At 34.7% G+C, this 26,712-nt stretch overlaps 1 protein-coding gene across 5 annotated transcripts in view; it reads right to left on the bottom strand.

Moving 5' to 3' along the window:
- AKAP9 (A-kinase anchoring protein 9) overlaps positions 1-26,712 on the bottom strand; it is a 112,985-nt gene that overhangs the window by 60,744 nt on the left and 25,529 nt on the right. For 3 of the 5 annotated variants that reach the window (XM_063412458.1, XM_063412449.1, XM_063412465.1), the window contains exons 2-7: positions 18,659-18,913; positions 10,401-10,445; positions 4,808-4,861; positions 4,230-4,400; positions 1,732-1,887; positions 621-818 (exon numbers count right to left, since the gene is read on the bottom strand). In XM_063412458.1, coding sequence (XP_063268528.1) covers positions 621-818; positions 1,732-1,887; positions 4,230-4,400; positions 4,808-4,861; positions 10,401-10,445; positions 18,659-18,913 — 879 coding nt within the window. The remainder of the gene's footprint in view (positions 1-620; positions 819-1,731; positions 1,888-4,229; positions 4,401-4,807; positions 4,862-10,400; positions 10,446-18,658; positions 18,914-26,712) is intronic. The other 2 variants (XM_063412474.1, XM_063412482.1) reach the window with 2 other exon arrangements.

Here is a 26,712-nt window from a genome sequence, read left to right on the forward strand (position 1 = left end):
CATTTACAGACTTAGCTATTTAGTCTTCCTTAGAAGGCTAGAAAAGCTATATTAGTTATAAAATATAAATATAAATTATTTGTTGAACTCATGAGGAAGTTTCCTGTTATTCCCTTGGAATAACTGCGAACCTCTACCCCATCCATGTCATCATGCCCCTCCCCTATTCTTTCCAACCCCCAGTGTCTCTATCACTTTAAATTATATTTGATTTTTTTAGGTGGCTTTCAAATGTTTTCCACAAAGGATAAGAAAAAAGTACACAAAGGAAAAGAATTCATTCTTTGCTTAATGCAAAGAATGTTTAAGCAGGTAATTAATTTTTTTTCTAAAATAATGTCATTTATTGAAGGCATTTTAACATATGAAACACAGTTTCATAATTTGCTGTAAGTATTTCTACAACTTTTAAAAAATACTACATAATGCTGACATAAAATTTTCAGTTTTATAATACATACATATTATGTGTTAGTTCACAGAAACAGTGTTACAAATTTTAAATCGTTGTATGCATTCTATGCAGCACACTCATTATCTGTGCTTTGGCTTTTTTATTTCAAAGGAATTACAAAATCCTGAAAAGCATTAGGAAGAAATCTTTATAATAAGGACCATACCATTTCATACGCAGAGATTTTCTCTTCAAGATGTGCAATCTGCTCTTCAAATCCTTCATTCTTTTTTTGATAACTCTTAAGCAGACACTCTTGTTCTTCTAGCTGTTGTTGATGTGAAAGTATCTGTTGCTTGGCTTGCAATAAATCAGCAGCTGTGCAACTATGGCTGCTGTTCCTTAGGGCTTCACTTGCCTGCAACTTTAAAGAAATAAAACCTAAAATTCATCAGGTTTTTCAGAAACAGCTTGTGCTACATACAGAAATAGTGATCTTTACTTTCTTCTTCCACATCAGAAGCCTAAAGATTTCTAAGTTCTTTTGGAGAAAGTCAAACATCCTTATTCATTTGGGATGGCCAACCACTAAAAAGCTATTTCACATTAATTAAATATTCATGGTGAGCTAACATAGGACAGTAATGTCTCAGATACATCAGTATGTAGTAAAACTAGTTACAGCTATGGAGTCTATAATCAGATTTTTAGTAACAAAATCTCAGGCTTCAGAATATAATCCACTTGAAACTCAAAATAAGCCATATAATGTACTTAAACAGCATGAAATACTACAATATTCATCCGCAACATTGTGGAGGTGTAGTCTCTGTGCCTGTGGCACCTCAGTCACCATGCTTTTTAGAAGAAATGTCTTTCTGAAGCTTCACTTTGTTATTTAAATTACCTTTTTATAAGACCACAAAGGAAGCTTTTATCCAGAAATATAAGGACTGGTGTGTGAAGCTGTGGCCCATGGAAGCTGATGGCTGGATATTTTGATTTTAAAGGAAATGTTTCTGCCCAAAGCTCTAAGAACTAATTACCCAACTGTTTTTCCCCAGAATACCTGCCATAATTCAATATTTATCAGAAGCTATTACCCCATAATAGGAAAGAAAACAGACCAATATTTATCCTTTTATGGTTAATTATTACAATGAAACAGGTACTATAATAACAACTGTAGGACCGGGAAAATGACTGCTGATCTATGCTAAGAGGCTGATTCTTGAAAAATGCACAAAACATTTTCTGCAGGAAGTAGCTATTTATGGAGCCTCCAAAGGGACACCCATTGTCAAACTCAAATTATTGTTGGTAGCTGTATAACTTACATGCTGAAACTGAATTTGCAGTTTTTGACTTTGCTCAGTAAGCTCCAAGAACTCCCTCATGGTTTCATCCTTTTCCTTCCGTGCCTGCTGTAGGTTAGTAGTGAGCTGAGTGATAATGTCATCTCTTTTTTTAATAGCAGCTTCAAATTCTTGCAGCTGTAAAAGATAAAACTGAGATTATTAATGCACATGAAAACCAGAGTCAAAAATACTAGCTAGTTTCAGTTCAGTAGGGATAAGTCACCCCTAACCTCTCCGTTTTTAAAGCTGTCTCACTAGTAGAGTTTTTATATTTTCACAAACTCTATTTGTAAAAATTTCTGAAACAGGTTTTTCCCCCTCATTGAACAATACATGATCTCTCCATAAAATATAGTTAACAAAATCTGAACTTTTAAAAAAGTTAATTAATTAAATATATAACTTGCTTTTAAAATAAAAAGTGTGGCCACATAAACAAATCATCATAAAGGAAGCCAGAATATCTACCAATAGTGTTCCAGAAGTTTTGTACAACTACTCATGTTCACACCCTTTTCCTACAATAAATGTAAGTTATATCATCTCTCACTTAAGTGCATCAAATGGCATTCATTGTACTAAAGGATGTAATAGATATCATGCAGTATCCTACTGTGAACCCAGGGAAATCATTCATAACTACATGAGAAAATCAGTTCATGCTGCAAAAGATGAATCTTTTGTGATTTGTAATGATAAAGAAATTATAAGAGTACAAAAATAATTCTTTGCCAACACTTAATTTTTTGTAGGATTACACTCAGAAATTCTACAATATTGATTGGCAATATTTTTGTGTGCATTCATATAATCATGTATCAGAATAAGGTTTCTTTCTCAATTTGAACTCATTTAAGGTTAGTAGAAGCCTGATCTCTACATATTGCATTTTTTTAAACCATTAGTAATCTCCTGTAACTGTTCTGTTTACAACGTACCACCAGAAACCTTCACCAACTTATATGCTGAATGTTGACATGGCAATGCTTCCAGATAAAGTTCTTTTTAGAACACTGGAGTAAACTCCTGCTTTAAAAGCACAGACCTAACAAAAATACTAAGTGTTTGTTATAGCAGAGAAAATTAGGAACTGATGAGGAACTTAAGTGTGCTACACCTTTGCTTTTGCATCTGTTCAATGAAATTGAATAAGTAAATGTGTCAGTTCCAAAGCACATCATGTTATATAATTTCCAACTTTTAAAATTCAATCTCTGTTCTTGACAAACAGGCAGAACTAAAGCACACATGTAGCTTCCCCATTCCTCTCTCATAATTCTTGTTTCTTCTGAAAAACAAACCATATACATTTCTCAACTGAGATACTATGCACTGTACCACTATCACACAAAAATACACTGCAATTATTAAAATATTACTGTACCATAGCCCCAAAACCAAAACCGCTCAATTTTGGTTTAATCTATTTTTATTTTATTTTAAAAAGTATAATTATAGCCATTTAAAAAATGCAAACATTTTCACTTTCTACTCTTTCAGGAAAAATTAACAGTTACAATCATTAGAAACATTTATTTCCTTTATTCTGCTATAATTAGGACTATTATGTTTAGCACAACAGATACAAGACATAGTAATTAAAACTCAACACCAGACAAAGAAATAATACACCACCTCTTCTGGAGCAATCACTTAACTGGTGCTATGGTAGATAAAATTACATCTATTATCACAGTAATAGTAATAGTAATAATGATAATAATAATAATAATAATAATAATAATAATAATAATAATAATAATAATGCAACAGCAAAAGTAACAGAATATTAGAGGGGTTTTTTATTTTATAGTACTTTGCAAAAAAATAGCAAAATACAGTGACATGACCTGAATCCAAATTAGGAGAGAGACAAGTAAGACATAAAGAACAACAAAGCACTGACTTGAGTCCACTGCGCTACTGGTTTAAACTGGAAGAATATTCTTTACTTTAAAACTTAAGTTTATGTTGCAATTGTATTTTTAAAGTAAGAAATGCTTTCCTGTAAACCCAAATTATTAGGTGTTTTAAATTAGAACATTCTGATACTGTTGTTTTTGTATTTCACACTGTGAAGTCTGACATACCAATATATTTTGGTTCAGTTATATTATTCCTTGGGCAGTAAAACCTGAGGTTTTTTGATCTTGGAGGAACAGGAAGACATTAAAGTCTTTGCATAAGTAGAGAAGAATTAAGGCTTTTCTTGAAGAAAATTGTCTTTCCATTCCTAATTTGAAGAAACTTACTGCCAAGACAATTCAAATTTTTGTCACAAAATACAGAGAAAAAGGACACACAATGGAAATGCCATTCAAAGTAATAGAACACATGGCATATGATTGAAAGAAATTCTATATCACACACCGAGTGCATTCTGAACAACTACCATTAGTGTGAACTCTTTGCAGTGAGGCTCTGCATTTTTGCATGTAACCAAATAGCAAGTAGAAAGCAACATAAGGTAATTATACCTGTTGCAATCCTTCTGTACCATAGGCTGCCCTCATTTCTTCTATCTCTCTGCTTAGCTCTTCAATGTCTTGTTGCTTCCCAGCCAACTGATTCTCCATCACCTCTAGCTCTGTGTGTGACTGCTGCATTCCATGCTCTGAATGAATGTCTCCAACTCCAAAATCTTCTTCCTAAATCAATCCAAGTTCCTTTACATGCCAATTTTTATGTTTTCTTACAGTAAATAAAGTCAAGCATCAAATTCTGTACCAAATGCCATCTTAGAACATTAACATACAATACAGCATCAAAGATCTTATTGCCATGGTAACCTCCTTTGTTAGTGTAATTCACACCTCAAAAGCACTGACACAAAAGGTTTCTTTGAGTTGCGCTCTATAACCTTCGCCATAATACATGGAATAAACTGGTTTGCATTTCAAGTTTAATGATACATTATATTAGTATAGCAAACAATGCAGATGCAGAGCACAGCATGCAAAATAAGGTATTAATCAGCAACACAGTTTTTGCTCAAAACAAATTGAGGTGTTTAGTATTCTCCATTAGCATTCCAATTCAATTTGCAATACTGTACCCTGATTAAGTCTGCAGGTATAGCTGTTCCTGTCACAAAACTGCAACCATTTACCTGTATAAAGACAATTTCTAAATACAGTATTTGAAATAATGCTTGATTTCTATTTCCCACTTACTAGAATCTTATGTAGCAATTTCTGCAGACCCACAGGAATTGTTATGCTACAAAAATTTATTTTATTTGAAATACAAAATAGCTTTCCATATAGCAAATTGCATCAAAGTAAGCATAAATAACAGGTAAAACACCCAAAACTGCAAAAATAAATACTATTGTCTAAAAACAAAAACATTACCAATTAACATCTAGACAAACATATTAACAAAGGGATTCAGATTTAAAGGTCAATGCAAAGCTTTATCTTTTAAAACAATAAAATACAGCACGATTGCATTTTAAATTATATGTTTAGTATTTTATATATTACTAAACATAGTTATGCTTTCCAAAAGATTTTTTATACATCACAAGATTTAGTCTTTGCGAAAGTCACTTATCTCTTGATAGGGGTGAAAGGCAGTATCACAGACTTCATTATCAATTTGAAGGAATTTTGTGAAATTGAAGAAGAGCAGAAATTATACATTTGACTTACAACATTTGAAAATAAATCCTCTTTCACTCACCTAACAGTGCAAACCCTTTCAGCTTCTATGAGAATTTTGGGTTCTACTGACCGTACAAACCAAATCCAGCAAAACTCCAAAAGGCAAGCACAAGCCAAAGTAGCAGTTATAGATTAAAAAAAAAAAAATCCAAATGAAAAGAACATGCTGTGTACACATGAGTAACAATCAAACAGGCAGGCTTTTAAAACAGCAGACCAATGATCAAAAATGAGAAAGCAAGAACAGCTGCATTTCTCCTCAGAGCTTGTTATTACATCAGAGCCTGAAACAAAAACAATGGTACTAGAAATGGAAAAGCATCATAGTATTTCAGACCCAAATACTTTATTTAAATCAAAAAAAAAGAAGCTGTACTGCTCAGATGTCTGCCATAGCCTAGATCAGGGTTTACAAATAACTATCATGCCTGAGCAAATCAATAAGTGCACTGTTATAAATGGGATCAATACACTCATTGAATTTGTATTAGGCGAATGAATAAATCTGCATTAGAGAATTTGCAGAGCGGACACAGTGTCCTTTCAGTTTCTGATTTTCTCAGTAAAAAGAAGCCAGCACAGAAATTACTACCTTCATTTAGAAGGAATAAAGAAAATTGCAGCTAACAGCAGTGCAGGCAACTCACAGAGGCACTATGTAGCATTTGTGCATTGCCAAATGTTTGCTCTATGTTCAGATACACAAATGTCTACACAGTGCCTGGCACCAACATCTTTATTCAGATTTTGGCACACATCCCAGATTAATAACAGTAGTAGTTTAATAGAAACTATTATGAAATCCTTCCTTTCCCGTTTGTAACTCCCATTTTACTTTGGCTTAATTGATAAAGATACAATGTATAATCATTGTAAAATACCACAGTGGATACACTTCTCTTCCCATGAATCATGGCTATGTGCAACTATCAAAGACACTTTATAACAAGAGCTAATAAGAAAGGCATTAAAGTCTTATCTCATTAGCTGTTCCAGACTGCTCAGCAGCTGAAAATTCTACAAAAGACCTTTTTATAAGTTAAAAGAACTTATAAAAGGGAGTTTGCTACACACATTCAAATCAACTGTCATTCAAATCAACAATCTGGAACGCCAGAAATCCTGCTCCATTTCATGGGAGAATAACTCTTTGACATCACACAAGCGATGCACACAGTAGCATGGCAGTCCATGCTGCTCTTCATCTGATACCTCCTTCTTTCAAATGTCTTATGTCTTCTGGCAAAGTGCAAGTGGAAACATGAAAGGCAAAAAGTTGCACTGCAATCTGTGAAAAAAACCCCAGCCAGACAGCTACAGCAGGGTGCTGTGTTGAGGGAAACCTTGGGAGTAGCCTGGCAACTCCTGGCACAACAAATTCTGCTGTGTAAGAGTAGAGAGACAGTTGGTAATGAGTTATTAGCTTCAAAATATCTGAATTCAAAATTAATTTCCACTTATCTGAAATATAAGAATTCAGTAGCTCAGATGCCAACTAGAGTGTTAGTGGATGGCTAAAAAAGGCCTGCAGGACTCCGTTTTCTTACAGTCCCAGTAATTTACCCATTTAGAGATCTTCTGCAAGTCTATAATTGCTCTTTATGTAGATTCTCCTAATTTCTTCTTTAAAAGCTTTGCAGTTCACCTTTAAAACTGAAACACTCTTATGCCTTAACTACTTATGATGTGCTTAGTTACATACCCCAGGAAACAAACACTGAAACAATCAAACCACATACCATTTAACATAATGGAATCAAGAAGTAACAAGAGCTCTGGATAAAATTGCATGAGCAAATAATCACAGAATAAGAATAGATTAAATTTTACACTACATTACTCAGCAGTCACAGTTTTGGTGAATAAACAGTATGAAACAAATGAAGGTTATGGAAGTCTCTCAAAGGACACTCTTGACTGTTCTTCCTTGCATTTTCAAAATAATTCAAAGAAATATTATTTAGCATTATAAAGTAAAATATAATCTGTAGTCTACTGGCTAAAAATAAAGGTTTCATTTCTATTGCATCAGTTAATACATATGCTTAAGACAAAGGAAAGGAATCTTCTTTCTGAGAAACACAAGGAAAACCAACTTCCACCACTGAATTAAGGCAGTGGTTCATGACAAATGCCACCAGAGGTCAGAATTACATTTATGAAATCACTGTACCCTATCTAATGTTCTTCAGACCTTGGAAGACCTGAAATTGTATCTCAAAAACAGCAGTAATAATATAGAATGTGTAACTACTTACAACATTAATACCATTACTACAGAGATTTCCCTCTATAAATAATAAATTCATGCTCAGCATAAATCAATACATACTGCTCTGCTTAAAAAACTTGTTTGATTTGGTAGTAAAACATACAGAAGTATCTGAAACATGTCTTCTTTCCCCCTCCACCCTTTCTTGTACATTTTGCACACCTAGTTCCTTCCCAAAAATTAATATTTAGACTTTGAACACTGCTTGTCAATGTTCTTAGCCTCTCCTCAATTTTTTAGTTATGTCAGAACTGACTATATGAAACTTAGCTAAAATTAGCAATTAGGTCAATTTGGGAAAATTAATGTCAGCGTATTTTGGGGGTTTTGCATGGTAGGGTTTATACTCCATAAACAAAAGCCATTTTCAGTTTGTGATGAAAATAGTTACAATCCTGTAACTAAGGTTAGTAACTTCTGAAGGAGAATCATTGATTACTTTTTAAAATATCATGGCTTAATATATTTTTCTATATACTAACAGACCAGCAACAGGTTTCTTTTTGCAGTAGTTAAGGTTGAGGTATAGAATTTCATTAAAATTTATAAAAACAAACAACTTTCTAGACTTTGTTTTAACCATCTTTTCAAATATACCTTGCAAATTGGAAAGAGAGTCGAGAAAAAAAAATCAGATGGAACAGTTTTTCAGTTATACCATAAAACTGGGGCAACTTTACTGTACACAGTTATAAAATCCCCCAAAACTCCAACTGTTGGAAAAATCCTAACTTCCCTTAGTTCTGAGTTCAAACCATAACCTTGAATAGCTAACCATCATTATAATTTAAGACTATGCAGGTGGGTGTCATTGTTGCTCACCCTGAGGAATTTGTCCCAAAAGATAACCTGGTCATATGAAGGATTTTTACCAGTTTTCAGTCAGCTACCACATTGATAGAGTAGGTATTTGAAAGGTGACTGAGCACAACTGAACACAAGACCGTATTTACAACAAATTTTCTTCAGTACAAGAAGTCTTATATAAACATACCTTCATTTTTGCTTAAATAACTGTATTGCCTTATAATTTTGTGTCTGCTAAGTCTCCTAAAGAAATACCTTGCCACTTAATTTTATCAGTTCCTCAAGAGAAGGGGTTGAAGAATTAACACCATCTGATTTATCAATGACCATATAACAAACAATTTACAACTTATTTGAATTTGAAACATGACAACCACAATTCAACTTAATTCCTGGCAAAACCACTAAAAATAATACAGGTGTTCTAATCTATAAGGAAAAAGATGGATCAACAGGCCTATGTCTCTTCAAACATAGCTTTTCTCAGTATTCTGAAAAGAAAATAATGTATTTGAAAAAAACTTAAGCTCAATTTTTTATATATGTGCATAATTATGCTGCTACAGACAAAATTTAATTTATTCTCATCTTCTTCAACTGAAAAGGCTTCAGATCATTTTATTTACAGTATACCCATGAATGGAAGCATTTTAATAATAAAAGTAACATTACAGCTGATATGTTTCCCTGTGCAGACATGTTTTCCTCAGCTTTTAAAATCAGTCTCCAGCACTGCTTCCTACCACCTCAGAAGCAGGATCAGAATTTCATCCATATTTTATTATATATGTAATATGTCTCTCTTGTCAAAATACATGAATGTCAATGACACTGTCAACTGTTTTCAAGGGTACATTCTTCACATATTGCAAATTCCATTTAAAAGTAATCACATACCATGGTGATGCATATTCTAAAAAGGTGCACTATGGTCATGGCAGTTCTTCAAAAGTATTTCTGCTACACTCTTGATGGCAAACAGCTATGAGATTAATTTCATTTACTTCATCCCCTCTTACTTGTTGCCAAGCTTAAGATTCTGGGTGTGTTTGTTCTAAAGTGTTCAGCACAGAGTACTGCAAAATAAAACCCAGACTGTCCCTACACAAAGTGATTGAGACATGAAAAATTAGATTTTCAAGCTAAAACCAATTCTTACTGTATTCAGATGTTCCATGGCTATTTCTTGCTGGCATGTTCTTGACCAACACTTATGCATGAGGTAGTTTACTTCTTACAAATGCAACTGTTTTATCTGACTGGACCAAGTTCCACACACACAACTACCCTTTAATGTGACAGAGATGAACTGTAGGTGCCAATGTGTGGGCTGACTCTGTCTAGCAGCTAAGCTCCAGTCACTCACCAGCAGGGTGGAGGAGAGAACTGGAAGGGCAAAAGCAACTAAAATTCATGGGCTGAGATACAGTCAGCTTAATAAGTGAAAGAAAACAAACCAGGCAAACAAGAAGAGATGCATAGGCAAGCACTCATCATCTTCCACCAGCAGATTGACAATCAGCCAGTCACTGAGGCTGCTTTGAAACTCATTAAAATGTAATCGACTTGTTAAATAGTCTCTCATAGAAAATTAGTAGAGATAATGCACAGCCATTACTCCCAAGGCAATACAAAGCACTAATACGACCGTAAGGATGACATTGCTGCAGTTCATGTATACACTGCATTATTTATTACAGTAGCCATCCAATTATGGCGTTGACTTAATGCTTCCTTTAATGGCACATTGATCATACCAGTAATAACATGCAACAGATTTGTCCATAATATCACATCTGCTCTTTCTTTCCTTCTCCTTTTGAAAAACAATGCAGAGCATTGCAGCAAACATGTAACAGAAAAGGCTGAAAGAAAAGCTAGGAAAAGCATTACTTCAATCTTACCTCAGAACTGTAATCTTCTACTGTGGTGGAAATTTCACTTTCCGGCTAAAATAAAATATTAAAATATTTACAATGATGGCATTCTAAAAATACTAAACAAGACATTTTCCATTTTACAGTTTTGAAAACACTAGGGTGTACATGAATTTGGTAAGAGTATATGTACAGCAATGGTTGCCTTCACTTGCTTGAAATCCTAGCTTTAATAAAGTCATTTTGCTGTTGAACTATGATCACAAAACCACTATAATTACATGATAAAATCTTCAAACAACTACAGGTGCAGAACAATATTTTGGAAATTTAATGTAATTTTCTGGAATTTATTTTTAGGGTTTTTTCAAAGAACTAAGAAGTACCATGAAAAGAACTTGTCTCTGCTATATCAATTTTACCTAATTAGGAACTTCACTGGCTTAAGAACACAATCTTGTATAGAACATCATTTTCATACATGCAAGACTTTTGATGTTGACTAGAATTTTAAAACAAACACTCATCCTTCAGTTTCCGTGGAAACCAAGGGAAGATAAATGGACAAAGACTCAAATCCTGTGATCTAATGAAGTAGAGGAATTAAAGGAACAAAGCTGTAACAAACTGAGCATAAATCTGCCATGGCAGACACCTGAAGAAACACAGTGTATCTTGATGAACTACTGTATCAAGTTTGAGAATTAAAATGTTAGTGGGAAAAAAATGCAAATTATGTATATAAGGTGTATTATCATGGACTAAGTGCACTTGAAAGAAAAACTTGAAAACTTGAGATGTGTAACTGTGAATTACAACTACTTTGGCAAAAATGATGTGCACATAATAGAGCTTGTCCAAAATTCACTTAACTTGTTAGCCAGCCTCACATTACATCTGTCTCAATTTTATATTGAGTTCTGTCAGGCTTATTTCAAAGAAACATGGTATGTTTGGTATCAGTAGACATAGGTAAAATTTGGAATGTCAGTGCTGATCTGGTTTTTTTCAAAGTAATCTACCACTCAGACCTCCTGAAGTTCTGCAGTTTTTACAATCCTAACAACATTGATTCTACATATTTTGAATCCAATATGCAGCTCCAGAATGTAATTAACCTAAACAAAGGGTGTTGTTTTATGTACAGAGTGCACAACATGACCTTAAAATATTTATCTGGAAGTTAAAATTCATATGGTGCATATAATTTTAAAAATAAAAAACAGGTCCACCTTAAAAATAAGACACAAACTGAAACAGAAATCAAAATTATCTTTTAAAACTCTAGGGTGACAAAAGTGTTTCTGCCATGGAATACAAAATTAGTATTTTAAAATATTTCATTTTCACAGAAATATTTTTTATTCATATTATTTATATTTATATGAATTTTTGTGCATATATACATTTACACAAAAAAATTACATCTTGTTTGTAGTCTAGGTCCTTGGTCGTGGACAAAATCCTCCATAAGAAATAAAATCAGAAAAAATCACAAATTAATTTTTTTTCATAACAGTTAACAAACAGATGGTTGTTATCTTCTTACAATTCTTCATGGTTTGTTACAATTCAGGAGTCTTCACAAAGAATGATTAGAAGCATTCCTGTAGAAGCTCAGTAGAGTTACTATAAATGTGTATGTGTGTATATATATATACATAGTTAGATCTAAGAATTCTTCACATTTTTATATACAGTATGAAATATAGGTGCTTCCCCAACATGCAAAAAACAGGAACAAGTAGTCTGACTTTTTCAATAGTTCTGGCTTTTCAATTATAAAAAGTCTCTTGTTCATAACAAAGATGAAAAAATAATTTTTATATCCTCAGATAAACTCTAGGTAGATAAATCTAGTAGATCATTATGGAAAAAGGTAAAGAATTTGTAGGTTCAAGCTTTGGCTGGAATGAGAAAACATGAATTCTCAAAGGAAGTTGATTATTGAAAAGAATTCTCTAATTTTGTTAAGGCAATTTGGCCAGATATGATATCTTTTCAAAAGTTAATATATTGCTGGCCCCTTTTGAATACCAATCTAAAGTTAAAAAAAAAAAAAAAAAAGCCTAAAGTATTTTTTACAAAATTGTCAAAACCGCATATTGCTCCATTGGTTTGGGCATACAATATCTGTTAGCAGCATAAATAATCCTTCTAAAATATCAACTTCAGTCCTGGACCTAGATAGTTCTTTGCAAATTAAAACCAAGCATTTTTGCCAAGGGATGCTATGATTTTAAGGACAGAAAAATGGCCAAATGGATTCCAGTTAAATGCACCATCTCCTGTGCTAAGGGGATCATCCAAATCCTGCTAAAAACCAGTTAGAGAGAATTAAATCCTATGAGCTCACACATTAGACGCCAGACTGTAAGACTTAATGTTATTCTTTTGCTATCAGAATCTGTAACATTACAAACAGCCAACATTTTACAGGCAGTGATCTTGCCCTCCAAATAGCTATGTTACTTCCTAAGATCTGACCAACTTTATTTCAAAATCTAGTTTCTCCATTATCAAGTCACCTGTATGCTTCAATTCTTCTACAAAAGTAATTAGGTTTTACATAGCTCATTTGAGCCCCAGGGGTCCCATTTGAAAGGAAATAATTTCAAAAAATTATTACTACACACTCTTAGCAACATGAAATCTTTTGACAGGATAATGCCAAGAAAGCTATTTATCAGTTCACTCAGCGCTTCATGGAATTTGAAACAGGTATTTGTTACACCCTCACAGTTGTTTTGCACATATTCTATTAACTGTCTCCCACAGCATTTTCCTGATGCAAACAGTTACTCTCTTCTGGAAAAATACTTTAAACACCTTATTTAGTATTTTCTTCACTGACAATGTGGTTGATTTTTAAAATACATTGAAGAGACATCTCAAAGACTCTTTATAGGCAACTATCTACATCAGTTCTGCAGATGGTACCTTTAAAGATAACGGTATTCAGAAAATTTTTAAAAGTTCCATCTATATACTTCAGAGGAAATACTGCAAGATGATACAAAAAAAAAGTAGTATCCTGTGGAATACAGCAGGCCCATTTTAGAGTAACTTGTTTCTCTATTCAGTTAAGCACTGCTCAAAAGTCACGTTCTTGGACACTGGACACACAACAACATCCCAGGAGTCACAAAAGAATTCATATTAAAAATTGGCAACATAAACTGAAAAGTGATTTTCATATTTCTTTGGAAAACTTCCATAGGTGACAATAAAACATTTTGCAAGAACCAACATCCAGTACTAAAGTACTCAAATCACAGTGGATGAAGGTATAGACAGAATATTCATGGAACAGAATTCTACCTCAAGAAAAACTACTGAATTTTTTCTGACCTTAGTGGAAACTGTCACAAAAATGTAACTACAAAAGACAGGATTAATTCTTGACCAAGTTATTTTGACTTGGTCATTTTCAGATGGGTTTCTAGCAATTCACAGAGGATCACAAGTAAGTCTAATTAAGGAGACAGTGACTAGAAGTGAGGCAAAGAAAATGTGAACAGAATATCCCAGTCATAAAACCCTCTCTTTAGGTCATTCTGAACCTTAGGGCCTTTAATACTTGTAGAACATTCTGACTATGATGGGCTATTCTTTCACACTGCATTATCATGTCTTCCTTAGTTCCTAATATCAGAACCATTCAATTCAAATTCCCTGGTAGTTTATCACCCAAACCAATTTACTATAATCAAATTTAAACTGAGTGCATTTTAGGGGAGATAAACTACTGCCAAACCTGAACATAACCTGCAGCAAGGTACTAAACTCTGCAGTGTGTAAACCTCTGATGGTATCAGAAACCACCATCAACAGTGGTAACCTAAGCATTCTATTAGGTTTCTATTCTTTGGCAACACGGCTTTATAAATGTTTAATCTAAAGTAAAATACCCTGTAATTGCAGAGACCATACTCCAATACGTATAATTTCTGTGCCAGTAAATCTATTATGTATCAGTATTTACAGAGATAAAGGAAGGCATAATACCAGAGGTTGTCTTATGAACTGAAGAAAATTGGCAAGTTCTCCTGGCAATTTTCTGCCCAGATGGTGAATGGAAAGGATGACTAGCTTCAATCAGAACCATATGTTGCTGAGAATTTATTACCTTCTTTTGTGGCACTGACTTTACTACTGAACAGACTATTTCCAAACATTTGCTTTTCTTCATTCTTCAATTTCAAAACATGTTTCAGTGGATGCTAATTATCTGAAGTGATTGGACTAATTTTTACTACATTTTATTTATCCTTTTTTTTCCAATTCCTCCACCTTACTGTACATCCCAGAATAGCTCTTTACTAGTCGAAGCCTTTAGTTGCTCCTTGCTTTCATGCTTCCATCTCAGGAATGTCTTATCACATTCACCACTTACGCCTTTTCTCACTGAGACATCCTCTCTGTTTCTTCATACTGCTTACATATTTTCTTATTTCTATCACTTTTCTTCATCAGTTCTCAAGAATCCAGTGTCCCTTTCTTAATAACTTGCTGATCCTTGTGTGTCAAAACCTCAGACACTAACAACTGGAATACCTTATAGAAATGAAACAATAAACATGGAGCTATAAACTTTACCACCTACTTCAGTTAACAGTTAAGCTATTGTAAAACTATTACCAAAAGGATTTGTCCTTAGAAAAACAAAAGACGAGTTACTAATCCAACCTTAGTCAATTAGCAGATATTCTTCATCACAGAACTTTGAACTTTTCTTTTCTAAGAAGCTTTGTATAATAGCTTTTTCTACCCAGGTGACTCAAGGACAATTTTACTGTGACACAGGTTAATTTCTTTTGCTTTCCTGGCATTAGGACATTCTTGCAAAGCAGTGTGCTCCTATCCATCATTTCAAGACTTCCCAGAAAAGGTGACCTCAGCAAGTATTTATCTTAGAAGCGGTTTTTGCTTTCTTCCATTTTTAGTTGCAGAAGTCACAAAAAGAAGCAATCCTAAACCCAAGATTTTAATTGATTCCAGTTCATCTTATAATGTGGTCTAGGTTATTTTTGTCTCTATATGGAAAAGGACACTATGGATGTCAACAGCTAAAGATATCAGGGTGCAACAGAATAAAGATAAAAAAATTTCTCTTAGCAAAAACAAGACAAAAAGCATTCATCATGAAACAAGAGACTTTCACCAACAAATACCAACTGGCATTTCTCTAAGAAATGCTGTAAATTTTTCCTCCAACAGTGGATGGAAAACCATAGAGATTACAAATAAATTCAGAAGGAAGGTAAAACGTAATGGCTAAACAATAATAGTTCTTCCAGAGTTCTTCCAATTAGTTTCTGCAACTGGAAAGAATACAGGGGAATACAGGAATCCACCCTTAGGAATACAGAAGGAAAGGGAAAAAAAAAAAGGAAATGGATGACTGCAAAAAAATCTCTTTGTACTCTAAACACTTTTGTCCTCTCTGAAAAGAAACTCTTCTGCCTTCACAAGGGAAATAAGCTCCCAGAAGAGTATCTCTATTTCACTTTCCGATACTCATATTGAGTAAGAGAAGCCTTTTTTACTTGTATTTGGACATTTAAGTCCACTGGGGACTTAAATCATACTAGAAGAACTGCAGGGAGATAAACTTCTACCCACAAAACTACCACAGAGGAGCCCAACCAAGATTTTTAGATAGACAGGCAGTATAGTCAGACATTCTGAGTCTGTATTTTGTGGTACAGAAAGAACAATTCTAAATATCAGTTCCAGGAAAAGATGAAATAAGTAAGTAGAATCAAAGTTTAGCTAGAAAATGATCCTGCATAATGCTTCCAGTAATCCTGTCTCACTCTTCTGACACAGCAACCTACAATGACCTAATGTTGGGTGAAAAAGCAAACAGCTCAAAGCTGTAATTCTCCATGGCAGAGATTAGCCAGAAACTGCCTGTTACATTGGCTGCCATTTCAACTCAGCAAGCTCCAATCCAATTACTGTAATACAGGCTCTCTATCCAAATCATTGCAATTGTAAGACTAAAACCAGTAAATTATGAGATTCACTGAAACATTTTCAGAGTTTTTCCTCTTCTATCAATACTGCAAAGACTTTAGCAATCACCTTCCAACTACCAAATACTGATTATTTATTTAAGTACTATGAGTAAGGAGGCTACAGACCACATTTAACAAAGAAAAATGCTCTCCAAATTGGGAGTGGGGTGGGTTTTTTTGGGTTTTTTGTTTTGTTTGTTTGGTTTTGGGTTGTGGGGTTTTTTGGGTTGTTTGTTTGTTTGTTTGTTTTTGTTGTGGGTGGTGGTTTGTTTTTTGGTTTTTTGTTTTTTGTTTTTTGTTTTTGTTTTTGTTTTTGTTTTTGTTTTTTTTTGTGGAGGTGAATACTGGTCACTAAGTAACTCAACAGAGTCAAATTACAAATTTACACGATTCCCATGCTTATTTTTTTAAAGCTGCATTTTTAAAAAGAAAGAAAGAAACAAACCACCTCCCCTCAACAAACTATAAACCCCAGTGCATCTCCATATTTATTTATTTAAACAAAAGATAAGTTGATTTGGGAGTAAGACAGACCTCAGAAAAATCATACCCCACCTCAAGAAGGTATCTATGCGTACAGTCTTTAGCAACTGCAGTGCAGATATTTTTTCCATTTCTAAAAATCATCTATGTCTTGAACTGTATGCATTTAGAGGCCAACACAGGCCACCAGGACCACCCTGATCTAATTAGACCCGCTTTGAGCACAGGATCAGACTAGATGACCTCGAAGGTCCCTTTTAACCAAAGTTACTCTGTGACTTTATCCTGTTTCTCCAACTGTACTAGAGATACTTATCCTAACAAAGGAAGTACATTAGCAGAGTCCATCTTCAACTTCAAAATATATTTGGTCAAGGAAATTACTTCATACACTTGTCATATTTATGTAGACTATTGCATTGTTAAAACGACAATTTACGTGACTCTCTCTAAACACTTCCCTTTTCTAGCAGTCCTCTCTTGTTAGCTGTAGATAACCTGATTCATTTCATAAAGTATATCTTTCTCTTCTCCAAGAAGGCAAAAAAATCATATCTTCATCTATGAAAATAGCTATTCTGTTATCAAATTTCTCCCTTCCTCTAGGAAAATCTGAGTTGAACAGACAGTTTTACTGAGTTACTGCAGCCAGTTTTGAAGCCCTAACTTGAGCTTACTAAGAATTAAAAGCTACATATTAAAGGCACATACCTACAAGCTTCAAAACATCTAGTGTATTGATATACTGATATATATATTATTCATTTATATAATCTAGTGTACTATAGGCTAAAACTGTAAAATAAATGTATCAATTACCTTACAAGTTTTCATTTGCATGTATGATTTAGTCTGTCTGTCCCTTCACCATAGTATGTTTGGGGCTTTTTTTAACAAAAATGCAAAAACATTTCAAAAAGCGTCATCTCTCAGTTAGTCCTCAGTTGCTGGAAATTCAATAATGAAGCCAAAATGCTCTATCCCAGTACAAGACTAGCAAGTCAAAATGCAGAGCATTCATCTGTACCACATCTCTCAAAAATTACTGTATTCATCTGCACAGAACTGGGAATCTGCATTGAGCTGCTTCCTCAGAAAGCCACTCGTGTCATTTCAGAAGCACTGGTTTCAGGAATGGGGTAAGTTATTCTGTAAATAATATCAGCCTTTCCTGTCCCTTCTATCTGTAACGACATTACATGAATTCATGTCCACTCAGAACTAAACTGGACTGCCAGTATATGTCACACAGCATCTTCCAAACTTCCCAGAGCATGTACTTTCAGCCAATAGCAATTAGGATTATATTTCATTAAGTAGTAAAAGTAGAGTAACTGTCCATCAATCTCTTAAGCCCCCAGTTTTCTGTAGTGATTTCTAAATTCATTCCTTGTCCTCATTAACCAGAGCAACTGAAATTATATCATGAATACAAGAAAGATGTTTAGTTTTGCATATTGGTGTAGCTATAAATGCAGAGATCAAAAATCCACTTAAATTTGCAATATCTAATTAAAAAAATATGTTATGCATATTTAAGGAGGATGGCAGTACAAACACACTTTCAATACTCTACAGGGAACTGACTACAATAAAAAAAATTATGCCAGCAGGCAGGTAGAAAGTGTCTTCTCTGGACATACTAAGTCAGATAGAAGAAGAAAGGAAACAGTGTGCAAAGTCTCATCCAACTCCCTTATTCTCACTCTCAAAATGAATGGATTATTTTATGCCCACTCACCCCCAAAAGTGACTGTTTATAGCTTGAGACAAACTTACCTCAATGGTGTAAGCCTGGGTGTGTTTGATAATTTCTCCACTATGCAAAGTCCTGATAACAGCAAAGTCAGCAGTAGCAGCTGCTCCCCTTCGACTGCTGCATGTGGATATTTCATCACTTCGAGATCGATCAGTTTCAATCCCATCTTGTATTGACTCTTCATCTTTGATGTTTGCTGTTTTCTTCTTCTTTTTCTGCTTCTTTGATCCATTTTGACCATCAGTTTGTGCCTTCCGTTGCCTAAATTGGGCAAGCTGTAAAGAAGACAAAATCTTGTTAAAGGTGAAAGTTTTCCTCTTTATTACTAATGACATCCTCTATAAAGGCTTACCCACTATTCTACATAAAGCTTCAAACTAATCACTACCGAAAACAAGCTGGAAATTAATGTTGCATATGTGATACAGACCCATATTATTTTTCCATTTACGTACGTCACTTTAGCAAAATCTTAAATGTAAACCAACACTCAAGTTAATTAATTGCTTTTCAGTTTCATACTCGCAAGTTACTGTTCCACAGACTGATACCTAAAAATCAAAACATTCAAAGGTAAAGGACAAATGCAAGGAAATAATTTGATCTCATTTTTCAGTATCAAAGAAACCTTAAAACAATTTACAGAAATTGTTTTTAATTTTTATTTCTGAGACAGACAAAAGCAAACTTCTCTTCCAGCAAGTATCATATGAAGCTTTTTAAAAAGTTTGTTATAACACAAAAAGCTAATCAAGTTACCGAAATAAAGAAATAGCAAAGTACCAAAATATATATTAAGGGAATACTCTAAAACCAAAAAGTGAGCAGATTACAAGACACACTACCTTGTAGCAAAACATGCTGATGAATAAAAAGTCACAGGTGAGGCAGGCACACAGTTTAAAAACCAATTAGGATGTAAGCTATTCAAATACAGTAAGACACTGCCTTTTGAAGAGCTTATCACTTTTAATCACTTTACAGTGGTTTACACAAGAAAATCCATTTAAAATATTTTTTCTAAACAAGAACAGAATTTTTGTTCAAATAATAAAAACAAGCACATTGGGGTTTACCAATTAAAATTCAAAACTATTCAAAACAAAAAAGATCTTACAAATAAAATCTGAAAACAAGAATCATTACTTTCCAATTGATGCATCCAACATTAAGTGCTACAATACATTTCATAAATGTAGCTCCAATGTAAAGTGTACAAATAAAGACCCTAAAGCTTTAAACTTTCAACATCAACTAACACTCAAATATCATGTTTTTTAATACATATGCTGCAATTGTAAGAAAACAAATATAGAAGAGATAGCATATTTGCTGATGATATTCACCAGTCGAGAGAGCCAGGCGTCCATCCAACTTCTTCAGGAGCACCCAAACCGAGCAGGACACACGGATCCTTTCCCAGCCACCGTTTGGTGACAGTGCAAGATGTCACCTGAAGAACTTCCTAGTTCTCATCTGGCCCCAAGAGAGCTGAGAAGCCCCAATCTAAATAAATGCATCACTGAGAGATCAGTTCTGACGTGTGGCTGGTTTATGGTTTTGTCCCTTTATATGTATTTCTTTGTGGGTTTCTTCAGCCTCCTCTCACTTCTTAGGACAGCAGACAGCTTGGCATATGGCTCCGGCTCTGTTTACAGGAGGAGGACCAGAACATTTGCTGAGCCAAATATGCTCACCTAAGTACTTAATACTTACCTCACTTACTACTTTTCTAATTAGTTCAACTTTGTGATTTTTTTTCTATTTTTAAATATGTATCTTTTGTTATTTCACAAAAAAAAAAAATCATTAAATCAAAAATTCTGAACAGGATAAGAAGGAAAAGACTCGTTCTACTTCAAAGTTTAAGAGAACATCCCCCAAAACAGCTAACCAACCATTCCCAAACCCAGCTAATGAGATATTTAGTTTCTCAAAATCATTTAGTTTCTCAAAAATGGGAAGGGTAAGGATTCCAGTTGTTCCCTTAGGGTTTTACTACATTCTCCTAAAACTAAGTTTATCTCAATAAAATATAATCAGTTGATCCAAAAGAAAAGCAGAATTTGTTCAAATGTCCCAATGACAGAAAGCAAACAACCTAACTTCAAGTGTAATTATGGAGAGATTCTGCTTTTTTAATGTTTTATTTCTAAGTAATAAACAACATGTAGTGCCACTGGTCAAGAACTCTCTTCCACAACTTGATTGAAACCTTCAGTAATGGACAGTTAAGTTGGCTTTTTAAAAGCAGCTTTACAGTCTTTATTTGTCTACAAAATTAGACATGTAGCTCAAGGACAAATTAATTACTCTTTGTCTCTTCACAAGTATTTTGCATATTTTAACTGAAGCATCTGGGCATGCCAGATTTCCCTCCTTTCAAAATTAAACTGTCGACTTTCACTTCTTCAGAATTAACAGATTAAAATCTACCCATGGCAGTTATAAGCAGATCCTATTTTTTTTTTTCTGTTTAAACACTGATGATTAGCACATATGAAAACTAAACACATGTGAAAATGAAAATGTTACATTTTTGTATCACACAAATTCTCAGCTGAAATTCTGTATGAGGATATAGGACTTTGGAAATAATTGCACTAGTAGTGATGGATGCATGCACAAATCATAGCATTTTTAATCCCACACATTCAGGTACACACAGAACTGTCTGGCTACTAATGCAACATAATTTTAAATTCATATTTTTAATCAAATTTTAAAAGCTAGAAATAAGAGAAGTGGCACAGCAAAAAGCTACTGCTGACCAAACACATTCTGTGATGCTCAGAGGAGGAGGGGAGTCCAAATTCTTTCTCATGAACTAAGGTCAAGGATCTATCATTGTTCCAGGCAGGGAAAAGTCCACCAGCAGTTATGGGAGCCAAGGAAAAGAAATTATTAAGAATTAAAATTTTCAATTTAAAAGAAAAATACTTCCAGATTTTGTATTTCTAGAAAAATAGATTTTTCCAGCGTGAACAAAATGTGAAACAAATACATACTGATAAATTGTCTTATCCTGTCTTCCAGGCACACCAGCTTAATTATGCCACAACTAAGCCTGTGGAGAACTTAATGCTGCTTCCACCAGTTCTGAATCTGCAGTTTTGAAACAATTCAATGTCAGGTCTCTGCTGCGTTACAAAAATTGCAAGCAAGAGCCAAGTATACAAACACAGGATGTACTCATGGAGGAAGAAGGATGCAAAGAAACAGAAGCTGAAGGACACTCAGAACAGGCTCTCTGCATTCACAGGCCTCTGAGAACCAACAGAGAGTGAGTACATTACCCTGGGAAAGCACTGGGAACACAGTCAGCCCAAATCCACTTAACGATACATTTTTAGCACATATGAAAATCAATCCAGAGCATTTTTTAACACCTAGCTGTCAAGACACTGCCTCCAGCTTCTCCCATCATGCTGGTAAGACCTTGCTTGGATTCTGCAAGCAGTATTGAATCCTGTTAAAAATTTTATCTGTATTTTTCAGTAGTGAAGAACAATTGATTTCGCTCCTTGACACTCAGCTTTTGCAACTAAATAAACTAAAAGCTTGCAATTCCCAGCTCAAGGTTTTTACAAGTTCTGCTTCTGGGCAGAAAAACAATACTCTTGGGAACAGGCATGTTCACTTCTTAGCATTTACAAAAAAGAAATTGTTGTCTGAAATATTTCTATCAAATACCCAGTGTACAATGAAATAAGAATGAAAATATATTTCTTTCTTTTTAATGCATAGAAAGGAACAATAAAATTGTGCAGGAAGAATTACTTGTTTATTTCCAGATTTTCAGAAGTGCCATTTACAACAGCTACTCAGCTTTCCATCAGTTTGGAAAATGGGAAATGGGTATTAGCACTAAATCCTGTCACAAGATGTTGTCTCTTATAAACAGAAAAACACTGAAATTCACCAGACTACAACAGAGCAGACTGATAATGGGTATACTTTTCAAAATAATTTCCCACAGTAAAAGAACAATTAAGTAGAAGAACTTAGGTATTTAGATGATATATGCATTTATCTAGTTCTAGTTATAATTTCCTACTCATGAATCCCAAACCAACACCCTAGCACTGATTCCCACATCACAGACAGCACTAAAATTACCAAACCCCTGGTACAATACTATCTTCACTTCTAAATACCAGTATCCTCCAACTGGCAGAAAGTCAGAAATGCAGAGAAGAATCAATTGCTATCAGGAACAAAATACTCTTGTGACAGAGGGGAACTAACTTGCAGAGTGGAAGGGATTAATTGTGTAAATCATGTCAGCAGCATTATTTATTGATTCAGGTACCTTCAGCAGACTCTGACCACTGGCACTTTGTGCCAGCAGTCTGGATTGTGGGGTTACACTGTCCATTGATTAGCTTCAAATATGGTATGAAAGAACTATTTCTAAAGTAAAGGTCCATAGTAAAATAAAATTTGGCTCTAATACAATGCAAAACTTAATCTCTTAAGCACTTAAAAAAAGTCTGAACAAAAGCTGAAACATTTAATCACTGCCTATATACCAGTAGAAGACAATACTGAAAAAATCCCTGTTAATCAATGAAGCTGCATTTGGAAAGCATCAATAGCTATATTTTTAGTTCACATGCTTAAAAACCTTTTAGAACAGAAGCACATTAAGCACCATTTAAAACTGGATGCTGCTTTATGAATGCTTGTTATTCCTTAACATTCTCATCTAATGTAACAGATCTGGGCAGCCTAATTTTCAGAGGTATTACACTTAACAGAAATTGAAAGTGCTCAGTGCTTTCAAAGAAGGATGCTAGGAAATAATATAAAACATATTTGCTTTTATTTCTGTTTAAAAAAATAACTTCTGATTGCAAAGAAATTAATAGGTATAGCACATCCTGTACAAGAACAGCTGTACAGTCACACTTCATGTACCTGTACACAAACATTGTTAGATTCAAACTTCAGCTTTCTAAAACCAAAGTCATCTCCAACTCAGTGCTACGCAGGCACTTCTTACAGAAAGAGCAGGGTCTGTCCATCTCTCGTGGGTTCTCTTGAGTACAAAACCCCTATTTTTTTTTTAATATTCATTTAAGGAAAAAGTATCAAAGGATGAGTTGCAAACTTACAGACTCACAACAAAAGGGAACTTCAGACAAGCTGCTACGAGCAAGTCATTACACTTTTTTTATTTTTACATAGTACAAAAAGAGCATGACTGTAGATCCACATCATGATTTTCCATTTCTCAACTACTGTAACTTCAAAAGATGTTCCAGACACTGCTTAAACTTCAGATTAACATGTCCTCACAGACAGGGATTTATTCTTTGTCAGAAGTTCTCAAACAGTATCCAATGAGAAATGTTCTGTGCCAGACTGGGTCTTACTTAGATCACTCATCCAAAATAAGACAAGGACTTCTGAATCTTCTGGTCTCTAGCTAAAACCAGTAGTTAGTGGCCAAAAGACAAATTGACAGCCCTGTAATATTCTTTACAGATAATCTGGATGATAAAATTGAATACATCTTAAGCAAGTTGATGGATCACAACAAAAAGGTGGAAAGCCAGACACAGCAGAAGGAAGAACCATCATATAGTGAGACCCCAACGTGCTGGAAGCCTAAGCCAACAAGAACTGCATGTGAGTTAATAAAAATAAACATCACATCCTGCACCCGGGATGGAATTATCCCACATCACAGTAGCAGCCGGGGACTGACAGGGGTGGTGAGTAGCTCTGCTGAAGAGGACCAGAGAGTTAACCTGGCAAGCTACCCCAGAGCATTCAACTTTGAAACGGCTCTCAATGCCTACCACAGTAAATGACTAAAACATCAGTTTGGTGATTAAATACTTACGATATGACTGAAAAGACCCCATGCAATACCATTATGTGGAACAGGATCTGATAACAATAATACCATTTGTTATTTGAGACTGCCTCAGAATACAGAAAAAGCCCAATAAGCCTAACAAACAAATCCCGGCTTCAGTGCTTCAATGCAAATGTTTTATTTAAGTCTAAAAAGCATATTTTAAACTTTTAATTTAGTAGACTGAAAGTCTCCACAGGAACAGTATCTGCAACTGAGTATAATGAGGGTAAGCAGATATGAAATGGAATTTTCTGTCAGGTGTTGCTTGAAACTTTTCACCAACACAAAAGGCACAAATTTGCCTCAGAGAGGTATATTTATTCTACATATAGAGAAAATGCTACAAAATCCACTTTAACCTGCACCTGAATGTATAACATGCATTGTGGCAAACTGTGTTGTGTAAGTGGTAACTACGATATATCCCAGACCCGGACAGACTCTGACTGCAAGTGCATAATAACACTTGGATATATTATGAAACTCATGATGGATCATAACCAGTCCTGTGATAGAAGGCTCAGGCTCTTCTAATCATACTGTTTCTAATCCCTCATCATGGAATGATAATAAAGTATAAATTCTGAAGGATTACTGAGAGTGAAAGTGAAACCAAAATATGTAGACTGAGACAGACTGCCACCTTGTCTTAAAAGGTGAAGGACTAATTTAAGAATCACCTGCCCTAGTAATGATAGGTCAAGCACCTCCTTCCTTTGACCACAGGTAAGTAAGTATTCCTACAGAAGCCTCCAGTAACACAAAAAGAACAAAAAGCAGAGCCCTGAAGTGGGATTTGTTTTGACCATATATTAAGCACGTATATGCCCCAAGAATTCTTGACTGGAGTGTCCCATAGGGCATTAGTGACAAACTAAAAAGGCCAACCTGAATTTGAAATTTTGACATGGTTTAGAAGTTGGACATTTGCTGTGGCTTAAGCTTATCCATCCCACCTTACCCTGGATAACTGAAAAAATACCTGCCATAATCTCTCTCTCGCCTGTGACCTGGTTCTATGGTTCTAACACACAGTAACATTTTTATGTTTCACAGCAGAAGAGGCCCTCAAATTGGAAGAGAGGAAAGGAAGAGAGTCTAAGAGACAGCAACACTGAGATTTAGGCAGTAAATCTCACCTGAGCTGTTTAAAATTCATCTCCTATTAGGCTATCAAATTTTGTAAAAGCTAGTCCATCCCCTAAAGAGATGTTGAACAGTTAAGTGGCATTAGAGAAGAAAGAGTCACTTTTGTCATATTCTCAAAAGGTCTAAGCACTGAGAGTTGTCTTGGCAAAGCACTAACTCCTGAAGTGTAGGTAAGTTTATAGTGCCTGCTTCTTCTCGATTCCAGGTGTCTACACTTAGACCAAAGGATAATTGAAAGTAAGATGAATGAGAAATTGCCAATAGAGAATAAACAGACATCTTCCCAGTGAAGTCTACTAATTCTATTGTGCTAATCAACAAATAAGACACTATCACAACTCTTTTCGAATCCTGAGGTAAAAACCCATAAACAGAAGATAAATGAGAAAGAACCCTGAAAATACTTTAAACATATTATGTCACATAGCCGAAAATCCAAACTGTAAGTTCTTTGCAAGTTTCAATCTGCTTATCTGTTGAGCCAAACAGAGCTTTAGGTTATTTGTTCCATTCAACAGATGCTGAATTTACTAAATGGGAAACATTAGACTGAATGAACAAGAAACAATCATCCAGGAATGAGGTATTTCCAATTTTCTGATTTTTATGTTGCACTCACAGCCAGATTTTCCCAAATTGCTTGAACAAGCCCTTAGAATGTCTCCCCTCGTGGAAACTTAAGTGGCTCATGAGTATTAGTTGATGATAATAAGACTATAAAAATTTCCAAAGAAGAAATCCTATAGTCTTTTCCTAAATAAAAGCCTGAGACTCTTTCAGCTTCAGAGACAGCCATTCCTTTGGAGTCCTCTGAAGAAAATCAATAGGATCACCAGAATTTACAATTATAGCTACGGTATCTTGAAGGACAACACAGGATAATGAGAGGAACAGCACCTCGGGCAATTCTTTTTAGCCAGTCTGTATCAATTTAAGAGGACTCTTGGCAGTGCTAATTACCAAGGGCGCTGAACTGGAATGAACCCCGCCAGATGGCACTGTGAGCTGGAAAGCCTCAGAATTAGTGTGGTTCTGATTTGTCTGCTCTTCCCTGTC

Source organism: Prinia subflava, chromosome 1, assembly GCF_021018805.1.
Source record: "Prinia subflava isolate CZ2003 ecotype Zambia chromosome 1, Cam_Psub_1.2, whole genome shotgun sequence".
Lineage (NCBI taxonomy): Eukaryota > Metazoa > Chordata > Aves > Passeriformes > Cisticolidae > Prinia > Prinia subflava.